Source organism: Mercenaria mercenaria, chromosome 9 (assembly GCF_021730395.1).
Source record: "Mercenaria mercenaria strain notata chromosome 9, MADL_Memer_1, whole genome shotgun sequence".
NCBI classification, from domain to species: domain Eukaryota; kingdom Metazoa; phylum Mollusca; class Bivalvia; order Venerida; family Veneridae; genus Mercenaria; species Mercenaria mercenaria.
Window position 1 is genome coordinate 14,587,583 of NC_069369.1, and position 16,050 is coordinate 14,603,632.

The following is a 16,050-nucleotide window of genomic DNA, read 5'->3' on the forward strand; positions in this document are numbered from 1 at the left end:
ACGAGGCTCCAAGTATTAAATTTGAAACTAGACATATAAAGACATATAAATGTACCATAGCAGACAATAGTTCAAACTGTATTATCTTAATAATCTAGAAAAAAAAGAAAGAGTACTATATTACAGCACTTTAATCTGACTTCTGTTCAAGTAAGACACAAATGGCAGTTAGGACTGTTGCAACAAAATAGGGTCGCACCAAGTTGTGCATCAGTAAATAAGGATATCAGCAATATAAGTATTAATGTACATTTTTTAGTGATTTGTCATATATAAAATCATTGTTTCGAAAATATTTATGAATAAGTTATATCACAGCAGTAGGAGTGTTATAATAAATTGCATCTAATCACAAATGATTTTTTTTATTGCACTCACCCCGGTGTCAGCGTCTGCGCCGCTGTTGGTTAAAGATTTTTACAAAGTCAAAAATCTCTGTTGCTCTCAAAGCTATTGTCTTGAAAAATTCTGCAGCTGGTGCTTTATAACATACAGTTGGTCTTTCTTGTTACATGAGGAAGAAATCATACACTTAAAAAGTTCTTAATCTTGACTTGTCCAAAGTAAGATTGTGGTAATGTATATTCTAATTTCTTGTAATGATTTGCAAGGCCCAAAATGCAAGAAAAAACAGATAAGAAAGATCATGCCAGCATGGTTGCAACTACTGGTGTGCAGGAAAAAGAGTTTCGTCTGCAGTCAATCCATTTCTTTGTTAGAAATGGTGCTCATCAGTTTTGAAGGAGTTTCTGTAAGTCAATGTTTTTTGAGTGACCTTGAAGCCTTCGTATTAAGTTTTCAGGATTTGAAACTGGTTGACTTGCAGAAAAACCTTCAAAACCTTGGTGGTGTCTTCCAGGTTGAATATTAAACAGGTTGTCATCTTTGTATTCTTCAATGAATTTGGCAACATCATTTTCATATTTTCCAAATGTTTTTTTGTTTGTTTGATGAAAATGTGTTTCTCCAAAGGCCTCTGCATATGCTCCTTTCAGTGAACATCCCAGAGCGCCTACCATTTTACTTCGTCTTGAAACATCAGTATCTGTATATCTTCCATGGCAGTGCTTGAGGTTATCTAGCAGGAAATAATTTATTATTACAAGTTCATGTTGAAAAACATATAATTACGTATTTTTCGGCGACGACGTCTAAATTCGTTTTCGTTACCTATGCCACGTGACTTCAGTTTGCAAATCAAACTACTTGATAACGCATTATAGATTATTTATCAAAATAGAAGATTTATGCAACATTCTGCCTGATTGGACGAGAGTGTCAATTTCTTTCACTCTGTTGATTGTGCTACGCTGAGTGAAATGTAGACAAAGCGTTTATCCTAAACGACGCTGTTCACAGTTTTAAAGTTAACTTTGGCTCAGTATATTTAGCAAGAATATTGATATTATCTCAAAATGATAAGTAAGTTTAATAAACATCATAAAAACCTGTTCAAATACTAACATATATCAAATTAAAGAAAGAGCTGAATACGGTCTGCGTATCACATGAATAAGGGTGTGATAAGAGTCTTTTATGTAGAGAAGTGCTTTTTAAAAGATTTTCCTTGTTACAATTGTCGTCTGTATATGAAAAGGTTTCTTGCTTTTGTGACTTATTCAGATTGCATATTAAAATGAGTACTTTATTGCTTTGATATATTTGTTATAAATTATTTAACTGATTTATTATATATGAATATTTTTCTTTAGTATGGTATGCAAATATTGAACTCAGTTGAAATCTGTTTTATTATATATATGCTATATAATGACTGAATCTCATTACTCTGAAATGAAGGTACGCTGCATACAGTTTATCTATGTGATATGACTACGGTCAAACTTTGCTTGTGAAACAGAAATATGGAAATAATTACAATTGTATGTTTTGCTTGACCTTCACTTTTTTATAGGTGTGACGTCATTGTCAACAGATTCATGAATAGCGAATATGCATTTGTTAAAGCGGGATCAGTTGGCCTATTTTAGAAATAAATAAAAATAAATAATAAAAAAATCCTTTAATTGATTTTTTTTCTCATGTATTCTAATCAAACTTGATTTGTAGTATCTTTATTAGGCCCGCAGCCAACTTTGTTCAGCTGGGACATTTAACCCCTTTTAGGGGCTGCTAGAGCTAAAATACCTTTATACAGCGTCTCATGAACAGCTTGGTGGATCTTTGTCATACTTGGTCTGGAGCATCATTATAAGGTCCTCTTCCAAATTTATTTATATAGGAACTTGGGCCCTATTAGGGACCACTATAGCTAAAAGTAGATATGCCTTTCTTCGCATTAACCACTAAAATGTAATGGATTTTTATCAAACTCGATGTGTAACAATATCGTAAGGTCTCCTGCTATTTTGTTACAAAGGGGGATAGGGACCAATTTAGCTAAAAATATAAACACGTTTAATGACCTCTTCTCATGAACCGCTTCATGAATCTTCATCAAACTACTGCTGTAATTATTCGTCTAAGGATAAACGAAACAAAATTGTAACCCTACCGTAACCTTTGCGAAAAATTAAAAGTGAACCATTTAAATTGTTAAAGTGCAGTGTTTAGTTTTGCATTTTGAAAAATGTTAGATGAAAGATGAATGTTAGATGAAAAATTCATAAACTTCTTTCCTTATTACAATTCGCCGACTATCATTTTTAAAGATATTTCTTGTTTAATATATATTCAGGATTAATGGAAAATTCCAAGAGTGACCTGGACAGAAGTTATTTTGGTTGGAGAGTAGACAGCATGCTTGACATGTATATATATATATTTTTATATATATATCTACAATAAAATCGAAAAAGTAATGTGACCTCTATTACACATATACTGAATGGACTCCATGAGTGAGTGAGTTTGGTTTTGTAGCCAATGGACACGAAATGGTCATACATCACCGAGGACCAGAAAATATAACAAGACTGGAAACTGTTATTTTGAGTTTGAAAAATGGACTGAATTTCATACAGATAAGCAAAATTTGGGTATGGCAACTACTCGTGCACTACACCTCATGGAACAATTGGTAAATATATGAAAGTACACAAGCACTGAGTTCACAATGGAATATAAACACACTAAGAAGCAGTAGAGCAGCGACACATCTTATGACAGTCAATAGAAAATCACAATTATTATGGAATTAAAACTGCCAGAACTCATTCTTCATTCCAAGTCAACTTCATACTGCACTTGAAAGTGCTATCTGCCATGAGATTCAGTTACACAAAGGTGAGTTAATGCATTTATTACATTTAAGTCATTATACCTTCAATTTTTTATATGATGCATATTGAACAAGTATATATAATTTCTCACCTTTAAAGTCACGATTAATGAATTCATTAGCAAGGTCCATGGCAATATTTCTACCCTCGCCTCCTTTTATGTTAACAGTCCTGTTCCAGAGGATTTCATTGGATAGTCTTTGCGGAAGAAAGCCGGATATCCCTTTGTAATTTATTTGAACAAATTATTAGTAATTTTATGAAAAAAGAGGTCATTTTTCCTTTTAATTAAAGCTGTGCATAATACAAATTAAGATAAACTTTATGTAAAAATTATAAAAGATCATTATTGTTTATCAATTTAAACAAAAAAAAGAAGAACAGACATTGATGTGCTGGTAATAGTGAAGTTACCTTCATGTAAGAATATAATGATACAAAGGGTCAATATAATGACTTTATTACTTGGAAATGTACCTGCTAGAAGCATATGGCCTATTTGAAGGTATTTGTGGTGGTTATTGCTGTAAAAGTCAACCATGTTCATTCTCCAAAGACTCATCATTGCAGGTCCATCATTTTCTCTAATTATGTCCTGATGTACAAGATCTAACAGGCCTCTGTATACTGCTGCCTTAGAGTATTCATACACTCCATCTTCAGTATATGGGTTCTCCAGGTTTTCAGTAACTGGTGTCCGACAAGAATCAGAGCAGTACCAGTCTACAACCAATATTTGCAATAAACAGTTGATTGTAAGACTATTATATAACTATTAATCGTATGACAAATTAAATATAAAAATAAATAATAAAAGATAATCTGTCAGAATTGCTTCATCTTCCAATTTATCCAAAATTTTACCATATATCCTTAATTACTGGTATATAAAAACTGAAATTTCTTAAGTAGTTCATATGTTCAGGAATATTGGGTTTGTGATTAAGAAACCTGTCTGTAGCATGATGGGTGTAAAATGAATTTAAAGGAGCTTCATTGCACTTTGCAGATTGAAAGTTCAGTTAAAGAGCATACTATTCACTGGATCTGTCTCTAGTTCGACACACCTCAGGTGGAACCACTTCCCAAATGGGCATGTATCTCTGTGGCAACGCACCATTCTTGACCCTGTAAATTGGTTTAATTAGAAGGTTTTATTATATCGCATTAAAATGAAACTACATCAGTCCTGCTAACATACGTGATGTATTGCTAAACGAATGTATATTTATTATAAATTGCTTTGTGTCAGTTAAAATTGTAATCGTACAATATTGCAAATACATTGGTACCTTTAGCATTCATTTCAGTATACAGTTAGAAACATACAATTATTCTCATTAAGGCTTCCACTATCCAAATATGAATAAAAAGAAACCATTCCTATAGTTCGTTCACATTGGTGACTTACTAGAACAGACAAACAGCACCTTACCCACCGGCTTAGTGATCACCTTATTCCCAATAACTAATTTCAAGCATTTTCAAGATACTGTGTCATGCAATAGTAGACTTGATCTTTTTAAGTGCCAGATTCCAGTTAGATGTTGTTTTAACATTGATATTTAAACTTCAGAATTAGTAATTCACCTCTGATAACTTTCTTGCACTTGCAGAAGACTGAGTTTTGGGAAGTTTCACAAACAACACAGCAGTACCAGTCTTCTTCCTCATCCTCTGGCGCGTCTGCAATACAGGAGAGATGAAACCACTTCCCTTTTGAACAATAGGTATTACTACACTGCACCATATCCTCTCCTGTATCTGAAATAATTTCTTTAAACTGCAATTCAATCATATAGCATCTGGGCCATATTCAGAATTCAAAAGCTGTCTTGGTTTGTAGCATCATTTTAAGGTTTTCTCTAAGGTTTGTTCAAAAGTTGCTCTTGGTCATGAACCATATGAATGAATCTTTATCTAAGGTGGTAGGTAGCATCATTAAAATGTATTGTGCCAAAAATATAATTTGTGTATTTTTAGGGAACATTACAGCCATTAAATTTTGATTAAAAGAGAATTTTCTAGACATTTTTTTTTTTACTATCAAGTTCTTCTGCAGTGTTTGTGTTTTCACAAGAAACAATAGAAGAAAACTTTATAAATAATATAATTAAATAATCTGTTAAGCAGACATTGTCAAACTCATACAGCCATACTGTCAAGTTCACCGTCAGGTGAGCACCTTCCAAATTTGGCCTCTTGTCAAAATTGGGCAGTATTGGATTTATTTTTGTTAGTGTTATTCTTAAATCCATACTTACATGTTTTACAACTGCAGAAAGTGTATGGTGCATCATTATCCACAGAATCAGCAATGTCTTGTGCTGTCTGTAATGTTGGCAGGCAAAATTGGACAATTTTCTTGGCAGTTTCTGCCAAGAAAACCTTTTTCTCCTCCTCTGTCCCCTGAAATGGCGACTGCTGCGGTACACTGTTTATTGTTTCCATCTCGAGTATTTTGAGGGCAAGTAAACAAATATAGCCTGATGTTGTAAACTGCAATTTAAAAGTTTCACATATCTCGATAACAAAACGATGCTCTGCAATTGCATTGTCAATTTGACATTATTAAAGTGGCATTATGCGCATCTTACAGCACGTAGTGTGTTTTTGGTGAATGTTTTATAAAAGCTAGTTTTCGGTTGCTGTGCATTTAAATGTGTTTAATTAACAATAATGCCACATAAGTATTTGAAAGTGATGCTTTAGAAATGAAGAAATCGGACTTATAAAAAATAGTTAATTTCTTCAGTCTTGTACGCAATGATCTCCCTTACTTATAAGTAGAGATTTCTGAGGTTGAAGGGAAGCAACTCCTGCAAGCAGTTTGACTTTTCTTAAAAAGACTGCCCCAGTCAAAATAAGAAAAGTCATTTAAAAAGTTATTATTTCGTAATGGTAACAGGAAGAGTTTGGTATACTGGGTTAAAAACTATAATTTCCTCCACCCTTTTTACACACATATCTATTTGTGCTGTAGTTTTACTTGAAAAATGCGTATAATTCCACTTTAAATTGTATACACTATCAGCAGTGATTAATGAATTTCTTTAGTTACAAATTTAATATAGTTTCAGGTTCTGTTTAATTTTTCAAAATTCACTTTGATGCTCTTTCTAATAGGTGCTTTTACAGCAGATGCAAAATACACTTAATGGCAGTACTGTAACAGGTGGAAGAGTTTTGTTTGTACCTCTTCAGGTCCTTTTCTTATCAAAAAGGGTTGTAATATAGAGTTTTAAACTTGATAATTGACATATGGTGCAGTCTTCAAAGCCTAAGCGATTATTCACAAAAATAAGTAAATACCCAGATGAAGTCCACACAATGGTTAAAAGACTTTGTTACATCCTTGGGTGTGACATTCCTGTGATCAAATACATTTTTAATATTAGCAAATGTTCCCCTTGAATTCTGTCCTCCTTTGCACAGTTTGTTCATTGTGTCCTGAAAATCAAGTATAGAACAATGTACAAATGGCACATAAATTTCAAAAATTGTAAAGATATATTTCAAAAAACGCTCAGTGTCTGACATTTTCATTTTCATTGGGCCTACACATTTTCCAGCTTGAGCATATCATAGATATAAGTTTAATTTTATAAAAATTATTAGAACAATATTTATTTACTAAATTGAATGCAGTATATTACATTTATTTAACTTTCATCCCTCTTTTTTTATTTCAGGAAGACAGGTGAAAAGACTGTCTATATAAAATCCATTCAACCCTTGATGACGGTATTACTTATCACCTGCATAGTGATGCAGCGTTTGTGGAACTCTTGAGGTGTGGACACAAGACCCTGTAATCTGCCTTCTTCTGTCAGTGAACCTGCCCTTGCTCTTTGCGCATCTCTATGTCTTTCAACTGACAGGCCATCTCCATGACAAACAACTGCCAAGAAATTTTGGAGTATGTGCATTTTAAATCATTCACATGAGACTTCAGTTCGAAATCATAAATTATGATTTTGAATTGAGAGTTAACAAGCTTGGTAGTCTATGCTCTCTGGTCAGTGTAAGTTATTGACAAAATAACAGAAGACATTGTGACTGCAATTATGAATAAACCAGCCCAGTTCCATGCTAAATATTTTTCCCGACTCGGGCGAGGAATTTTTCAGTTACTTGTATGTAGTTCAAAATGATGGAACATATTTTTCTTATCTGTCATATTACATACAGGAGCTTCTGATGTAATTATGATCATTGCTTTTGTCACAGTTGTATTTCAAAAGTAACAGTAACTTGGGAACAGACATTGGGTAAGAATTGGAACTTTGTATTGGGTCAACTTGAATAATAGTATGTGTTCACATCACTTCAAACAACATGCAGTAACAGAAGAGTTTTTTCTAATTAAAACTTCTAGCAGGAAAGGTAACATCCAGTCAAAGAATTTGTTTTGTATATACAATACGTGAAATGAATACACAATGTTTACTTTTTATCATTCTACCATTTGTCTTCCTCGGCACATACTGCTGGAGATTTTCCAAAATCTGTATTACACCTGCTATAGATGATGGGTTTTCTTTCATGACACCAAGGTTAACCTTAAAGAATAACATTACACATCAAGCAATAAAACATTTTCGCAGATACATTTAATGCGAGCGTACAGTTTAACAAGATTTTTAACATCTAAATCGCTTTTCAAGTTCTAATTTTTGGGTAGTGATGGCAGTCAAATATAAATGTATGTGGGACAATATATCAGTAAATGGTAAGTTGTCAAAAATCAAGAATACTGATTGACAATTATCAACTTGAGCATATTAAAGAAAGTAAACAAATACAAAGAAGTTAATGGCACTTAACAGACCGTTTATCAAATCATAACAAAGATAAGCAATTTATAAATAATTTGATTCTGTGTTATTTTTGATAGTCCTTTGTTTGTGTAATTACCATTACTTTCATTATTACAGTGTTAAAAGAAATTATTTACAATTTCACTTTTCAGACTGGATTCTCTTGAGAACTTGTGTTGGATGTGGGATATTGGAATTTGCTGATAGTGTTGTTTAAGGTTTGGAAGAAAGTGTGTCAAAATCCTGGACACTATAACAACCATTCGTTGTGTGGTGGTCTCAATGTCACATTGGTCCGGCAGAAAGGTCTCCAGGGGCAAATCTACTGCTTTAACGGTTGAATCATCTACAGATACAGATGACGTGTTGCAATGAACACATATTATTTACTAGTATAATATGTTATCAAATGTTTAAAAGATTTTGATGAATTGAAATAACACTACCACTGTCAACACATCATACATTAATAGTTTGTGTAAATAAGGCATAAAACATCTGTTATAAATGTTACAACAAGTAGAAAGGAATATGTGTAACCTCTTAAGTGGAAAAATCCTATTCTGTTGATTGCAGCATAGCTCATTGCCCACATCATCATTTTGTTTTGACTCTCTGTTGATTGATGACGTGCATGAACTTCAATCTGTACATTGTCCCAGCATATGCTAAATCCATTTTTATCTGTTATAATAAAGGTTAGCTTTAAAATGTACATTTTGGTGTGAAAAATAAGTGAGAAATCTAAAAGCATCATTATGTATTTGCATTCACATGTACCATGCACTATCGTTAACAAATATTTTCAAACATTGCAAATGAAATTTTTTTCACAACTGCAACAATTTCTGTTTTATGCCATCCTTAATGTTGTGAGTCCAATGTTTCAGTATCACTGGCTTAATTATAAACAGTCGTACCATTTTGTTTTACTTCTGGTGGGAACAATGGCCTGTTCACTCTGTTTAGTTTTTGTGATAGTTCAGCTTTCTAAAATAGAAATTACAATATTGCATTACTAATGGCAAGAGCATACAGAATAACAAGTACGTATTGAATATTACACACACAGAGGTTAGACCTTGACAACACCAGTATTGTATGGTCATATACATGTGGATTGCATGCAAGTAAAAAAGCAACACAGTTGCTCATAAGACAAGTGAAAGAGATGATAGATCTTAAGAAATATACATTGGAGAATCTTTAAGTACTTTTCTTGATGCAATACTAGCACTGTTTTGTAATATCACTTCAAATCACGAAGTTACATTTTGGCAACCATCAGTTGGGTTAGGGCACGTAATAAAAGTATAGCTGAATGTGTCTTCTACAAGTAACGTACAAAGTTAAAAGTGAAGCCGTGAGTGTGACACTGTTTGTAATACTTTAATGAAGACATCGTGGAAGTGAAGGGGTTTTACTTTCATTAAAGTTCCAATTTGCATTTATTTATGTTGAGGTCGAATACGTTCTAAAGGTATTATTAGGTTCTGAATGGTTTTAAAGATGACTCACTTCAGTCTGTTTTTTCAAATGGAGGATTGCATTATCGTGCTCTTTTACCAACTGGTCTATCTGACAACGTGCTGTATTAGAGCTTGTGCATATTCCCATTTTGTTGAAACAGTCGAAGAGCTATATCACAGAATTACAAAGTTCAACACATTTTCAGTAAGATAGAAGAAGTTTTCGGAAATAATCATAAGCTACTGTGTATAAGAAAAAGAAATGTATGTACTATACTACTGTCTTGATTTGGTGTGAAACCATTGTTCCAATACAAACACTTAAATCTTATGCTTCATATCAGATTACAACAATAGAATATGTAGAGAAATTGAATGTAAAACTGATCGATTTTTAAGTAGAACCTGGAAATAATATGCTTAACAAAAATGCCATATTCCTTATATATATATATATATAAAAACATTTAAAAATAACTTATATATAGTAATAAAGATAATTACATTATTGCTGCAGTTACTAAGCCACATTTGAATACTATTCATTCCTTGTACAAACTTGAATCTTGTAGGGTGGCGTTTGTGCAAAATCATTGACAAAGCTGTGCCAAAAGTGGACCGTACCTTGTTGAGCTCACTTTGACCTCTGAAACATTTGGAATATAAACCCAATGATCAACGGATGATTTTTAATTTTGTAGCCTATATACAACTTTAAATAACGATAAAAAAAAAATGAAAATATACAAATTGTTACTGAATTTTAAATTAAAGGTACAATATGCAAACATGTATAATGTAGAGCCTTGGCACATACTTCAGTATATTTTTACAAGCATTGATAACATTTTACTTTGATTTCATAATTGATCCCAAAACAGCATTATACAAAGTAGGACACTTTTCCTCCACATCAGGTAGAATTTCATCCCAGCTAAACTCCTCAAGTGATTGTCTGGACACCTTTTTTGAAAGAGGACCACCTGCAAAACAGTTTACCTTAATACAAGTTCAAGAAAACAACACTGTGGTCAGCAAAACAAAGAAAATCGTAATATAATTTCATAACAAACTTTACAAGTTATCAGATATTTGTATATTTGGTAAAAAATAGAAGTCAAATTACAAACTTTTACCATTTTCAGTGCAGATTTTATTTTAATACAGTCAAATTTTCCAAAGTTTTCTGTGAAAAAAATGGATCACAAATGCACAACACACAACATTGTAAGACTACATGTACTTGTTAACCTTGAGAATATATTTTTATGTATAACCTTAGTACTTCTGTTCAATATACTTTATAAATAATCAAGGCCTTTGAGTGGTTTAACGTCTGATTTATCATGGTTCAGAGTTCAGATGCGTAATAATTGAACCATGAGGGCATTAGCCTGAGTGGTTAAATACTGAAGCATCTGAACGATGAACCGTGGTAAATTAGATTAAAAATCACAAGAAGGCCAAGATTGTTTTTCATTCTAACATGCTCATTGAAATATTTTGATAAATATTAGGCTGGTCTTCATTTACCCAATGAGTAATGTACTGGATGTCATGCTGCAATTTGACATCATAATGCTCTCTTACCGGTCCGCGTGTCAACCGTTGTTTATTGCAGAATATGCAGAGCTTGATTTCCTTCTTTGTTTAACTGGAAATCAAACCGAGTCATGTTAGAATTGAATGTCAACTAGTTACAATTGAATGTCAACTACTACAGACTTTATAGTATCACTATATTAAACTACTGTGAATTTCAATTCCTGTAACAATTGTTTTTTAAGAACCTGAACAAACATTTTGTTGGTACTTACTCTCGTATGACATTTGACAATATTTTTTGTAACGGTAAACAGTATTACTGTGAATACTTCTTCCAGCAACAAATTAGTACCTTCTTTTACTAACACTAAGTAGTTACCATAAATATTTGTTCAGGTAACAAGAGCTGTAATTATATGAATGTTATATCATGTCACAACTTAATTACTGTGACTACTTATTTCTGTAACGACCATTTTCAGATACATTTTGTTACTAATTTGAATACTTACTACAGTTGTAGGTGTGGAACGGTTGAAATTATTATTCATGAAACTTATTTGGACTATTTGTTGTAACAGCTTAACACTTGTGATCACTTGTTGATGAATTAATTATGATATCATTTCTCTATACCTCTTACACAAAATGTTCTTACCTTTAACATTGAAAATCTCTGATTTGCACATCTTGTACACTGTTTGATAGAAGGCTGTTTTCCCTCTTGGACGCTTAAGAATATGCTTGAATGCTGTCGCATACTTAGAATTCTTCAAACTTGATATGGCTTTCTGTCTTGAAGTCTTCTGTACCGTCTGTAAGGTAATTTATTGAATATATGTTGATTAGAAAAATATGGTCACCTCAGTTGACATTTTTATACGCCCATATGGGAACGCCCCTGGCGGGCAGGCGGACAGCGTCCACAGACTTTGTCTGGAGCATATCTTCTTCATGCATGGAGGGATTTTGATGAAACTTGGCACAGTTGTTCAACATCATGAGACGGAATGTCAAGCGCAAGAACCAGGTCCCTAGGTCTAAGGTCAAGGTCACACTGAGGTCAAAGGTCAAACTCAAGAATGACTTTGTCCGAAGCATGTCTTCTTCATGCATGGAGGGATTTTGATGTAACTTGGCACAATTGTTCACCATCATGAGACGGAGTGTCATGCGCAAGAACCAGGTCCCTAGGTCTAAGGTCAAGGTCACACTAAGAGGTCAAAGGATACAAGAATGAAAACTTTGTCTGGAGCATTTCTTCTTCATGCATGGAGGGATTTTGATATAACTTGGCACAAATGTTCACCACCACAAGATGGAGTGTCTTGCGTAAGAACCAGGTCACTAGGTCTAAGGTCAAGGTCACACTTGGAGGCCAAAGGTCAGATACAAGAATGACTGTCAGAAGCATTTCTTCTTCATGCACGGAGGGATTTTGATGTAACTTGGCACAATTATACACCATCATGAGACGAAGTGTCATGCGCAGGTCCCTTCTTTAGAATTACTTCCCTTTATTGTTACTATAAATAGCTTGTATTGTAACTTTCTCATTACTAGTCGTAGGGAAAAATCGAGACCACTTTTCTGTAGTACAACATGCATGTTACATCCAATTCTGAAGTGTATTTTGACCTACCTCTACCTTGTTAGAATGGACTTACAATTTTTTTGGACGGGGGTGGGGGTGGGGTTTTTTTTTGTTTTTTTTTTTAGATTAACTTCCCTTAGTTGTTACTATAAACAACTTATATTGTAACTTTTTTTATAATTGACTGTAGGGAAAAAAAGACCACTTTTCTGTGGTACAACATAGATGCTACTTTCAAATTTTAGGTGTATTTTAAGGTATTTCTACCTGGTAAGGAGTTTTTATATTGATTTAGAAAAACAAAAGAATTACAATAATTACTAACACAAAATTAAAATTCCATTCGCAAATACAGGTGCTAGTGTAAAGAAATTTGCTGTAACGGGCGTATATTGTGACATTCTGGCACTCTTGTTGTCATAATGAAATCATAAAAATGACATTCGTTTCTGAACATTAAAGAGTAGTTTCTGTTTGTTGTTATCATTAGATGAAATTGTTTTAGTCCATATTTTTTTTAAAGGCTGTGCTGTTGTATTTTACATTTATGCTAGTCACATTAAATACTCCGTCATGTTTAATGTTCAACCGTTGTATTTTACATTAATTGTAGTCACATCAAAAATAATTTATTTTGAAAGGTTATAGCATAAGGCTATAAATATACATTTTTCTAGATAAACACCATCTAGGTACTACTTAACCAATAATCAAGGCATTGAAGCGGTTTATTTTCTGATTTACCACGGTTCAGAGTTTAGATGTGTAGGAATTGAACCACGATGGCATTAGCCCGAGTGGTTAAATACTGAAGCGTTTGAGCGATTAACTGTGGTAAATTAGACGATAAATCACAAGAAGGCCTTGCTTGTTTTCTTTCTGACATGCTCATTGACATAATTTAATAATATGTTATGACATTATACATTTAACAAAGACTACTTTCAACTCACCTGAGCCAAAGCCTCTAGGTGAACTTTTGCGACTGCTCAGTGTCTGGTGTGCGTCAGAAATTGGTAAAAAAAATCTACTTCAGAACCACAGGGCAGATTTACATCAAAATTCACAGGTCAAAAGGTTTTTTTTCCCTCTGTCAACCATCAAGGGATTACAATTCTTATTATTTGGCAAAAAGGTTCCCCCATGTTGAGGCGATGTTGCAACACCCAGATCCTTAGCTTAAAGGTAAAGTCACACTTTCAGATCAAAGGTCAATAGGATTTTTTCTTCCCGTCCTGTCTTTAACTTTGTCATTCAAGACAGGATTTAAATATCAGTTGGCACAAATATTCCCCTGGACGGGACAACATGTTATGCGCAAAAAAACCGGGCCCTAGGTCAAGGTCACACAGGCAAAAGATATGATACAAGAATGACTTTGATATTTGGTATGTACCATTCGGTAGTAGTCATTAACCAATACAGTCTTAATCATGAACTACTAACATACCTTTCTCGCTTTTGGTTCTCTGTCATGATTTGAAAAAAGACATTGTGTCTCAAATCATTCGTCCTCCACCACCGATTCATGTGGCGAAATTGGCAGTTACTTGTTAAGATCAGGTTTGTACTGGTACAGAATCCAGGTACACTGATTAGGTTAACTTCCCATCGTTACACAACACAAATTCTGGTGAAAAAAGGCGTTAAAAGTCAAAACAAACAAATTGTGGCTTTCGAAGGTTCAGCATGGAGATTTGGAAAACATTTATATATTTTGATTTCAATACTTATCTTTAATATCCTTAACCCTGACATACAGACCCGTTTTCTTGTTGTTTGAAGCTCCAGCAAAATTATTCGGAACACCTGTATATTTTTAGCTCACCAGAGCACAAAGTGCTCAAGGTGAGCTATTGTGACCGGTCATTGTCCGGCGTCCATTGACGTGCGTCCTCCTTCAACATTTGCCTTGTGAACACTCTAGAGACCACATTTTTGACCCAATCTTTATGAAACTTGGTCAGAATGTTTGTCTTGATGATCTCTAGGTCAAGTTCGAAACTGGGTCATGTGGGTTTAAAAACTTAAGTCAGTAGGTCAAATCATAGGAAAAGCTTGTGAACATTCTAGAGACCACATTTTTGACCTAATCTTTATGAAACTTAGTCAGAATGTTAGTCTTGATGATCTCTAGGTCAAGTTTGAAACTGGGTCAGTGGAGTCAAAAACTGGGTCAGTAGGTCAGATCAAAGGAAAAGCTTGTGAACACTAGAGACCACATTTTTGACCCAATCTTTATGAAACTTGGTCAGAATGTTGGTTTTGATAATCAATAGGTCAAGTTTGAATCTGGGTCATATGGGGTTAAAAACTAGGTCTCCGGTCCAATCAAAGGAAAAGCTTGTGAACACTCTAGTAGTACTCAGGCCACAGTTGTACCAAATCTTTACGAAATTTAGTCAGAATGTTTGTCTTGATGATCTTTAGGTCAAGTTCAGTCTTGGTCATGCGGGGTCAAAAACTAGGTCAGTAGGCCAGATCAACTCCGGTGAGCGATGTATAGGGCCATCATGGCCCTCTTGTTTTAACAAATTTCAATAGTTGTATTGACTAATCTTTAACATGTCCTACCTGTTTAGTTCTTCTGTTGTTCTTGAAGCTTTAGCTTATGAATATATTCAAGCAAGCAAATAAACTCATGTGAGAGATATGTATCTGTTGTTGTGTTTTGGTATTTTTCATGGTTCTATATGTCTCTTTAATTACTAAACCTAATAGTCGTTCACTTATGTTTTTAATGCCTTGCTGTATATGTTTTGTAAATGTAAGAAACCGAACTAACTGGCTGAAATTAAGTAAAGATAGCATTAAGAAGTATATTTTATGTTAGAAGGTAATGGTTAGATCTTTAAGTATAATAATATTTTGTATTGTTAATGACTTTCTGCAATAAACAAGAAGTGACTACTGTGTTACATGTTAAGTTGTCCTAAATGTTGTTCCATGCTGTTGGTGAAATCCGGTATAATGAGTAAAATTAGGATGTGCAAGTTATCTCTTTTGCTTAGTTTTTAGCTCAACTATACGAATTATAAGGAGAGCTATCCTACTCGACCTGGCGTCGGCGTCTTTCCGCGTCCCCACCTTGGTTAAAGTTTTTTTTACACTTTCTCGTTTTTTAGCTCACCTGAGCACAAAAGTGCTCAAGGTGAGCTTTTGTGATCGCCCTGTATCCAGCGGCGGCGGCGATTAGGGGCGTCAACAATTTGACTGTTAACACTCTAGAGGTCACATTTTTGGCCCAATCTTAATGAAACTTGGTCAGAATGTTACCCTTAATAAAATCTTGGACGAGTTCGATATTGGGTCATCTGGGGTCAAAAACCAGGTCACCAGGTCAAATCAAAGGAAAAGCTTGTTAACACTCTAGAGGTCAC

General features: G+C 33.9%; 1 protein-coding gene across 1 annotated transcript in view; it reads right to left on the reverse strand.

The window, feature by feature from the left end:
- Positions 1-16,050, reverse strand: part of LOC123566698 (uncharacterized) — a 20,027-nt gene continuing 3,977 nt past the window's right edge. Inside the window, exons 3-18 of the mRNA XM_053550418.1 lie at positions 11,735-11,891; positions 10,385-10,514; positions 10,036-10,177; positions 9,581-9,700; positions 8,983-9,052; positions 8,603-8,746; positions 8,200-8,408; positions 7,693-7,804; positions 7,001-7,143; positions 6,555-6,692; positions 5,507-5,741; positions 4,833-5,006; positions 4,278-4,370; positions 3,720-3,965; positions 3,334-3,465; positions 1-1,078 (exon numbers count right to left, since the gene is read on the reverse strand). Of these exons, the coding sequence (XP_053406393.1) occupies positions 732-1,078; positions 3,334-3,465; positions 3,720-3,965; positions 4,278-4,370; positions 4,833-5,006; positions 5,507-5,741; positions 6,555-6,692; positions 7,001-7,143; positions 7,693-7,804; positions 8,200-8,408; positions 8,603-8,746; positions 8,983-9,052; positions 9,581-9,700; positions 10,036-10,177; positions 10,385-10,514; positions 11,735-11,891 (2,592 nt within the window). The 3' untranslated portion in view covers positions 1-731. The remainder of the gene's footprint in view (positions 1,079-3,333; positions 3,466-3,719; positions 3,966-4,277; positions 4,371-4,832; positions 5,007-5,506; positions 5,742-6,554; positions 6,693-7,000; positions 7,144-7,692; positions 7,805-8,199; positions 8,409-8,602; positions 8,747-8,982; positions 9,053-9,580; positions 9,701-10,035; positions 10,178-10,384; positions 10,515-11,734; positions 11,892-16,050) is intronic.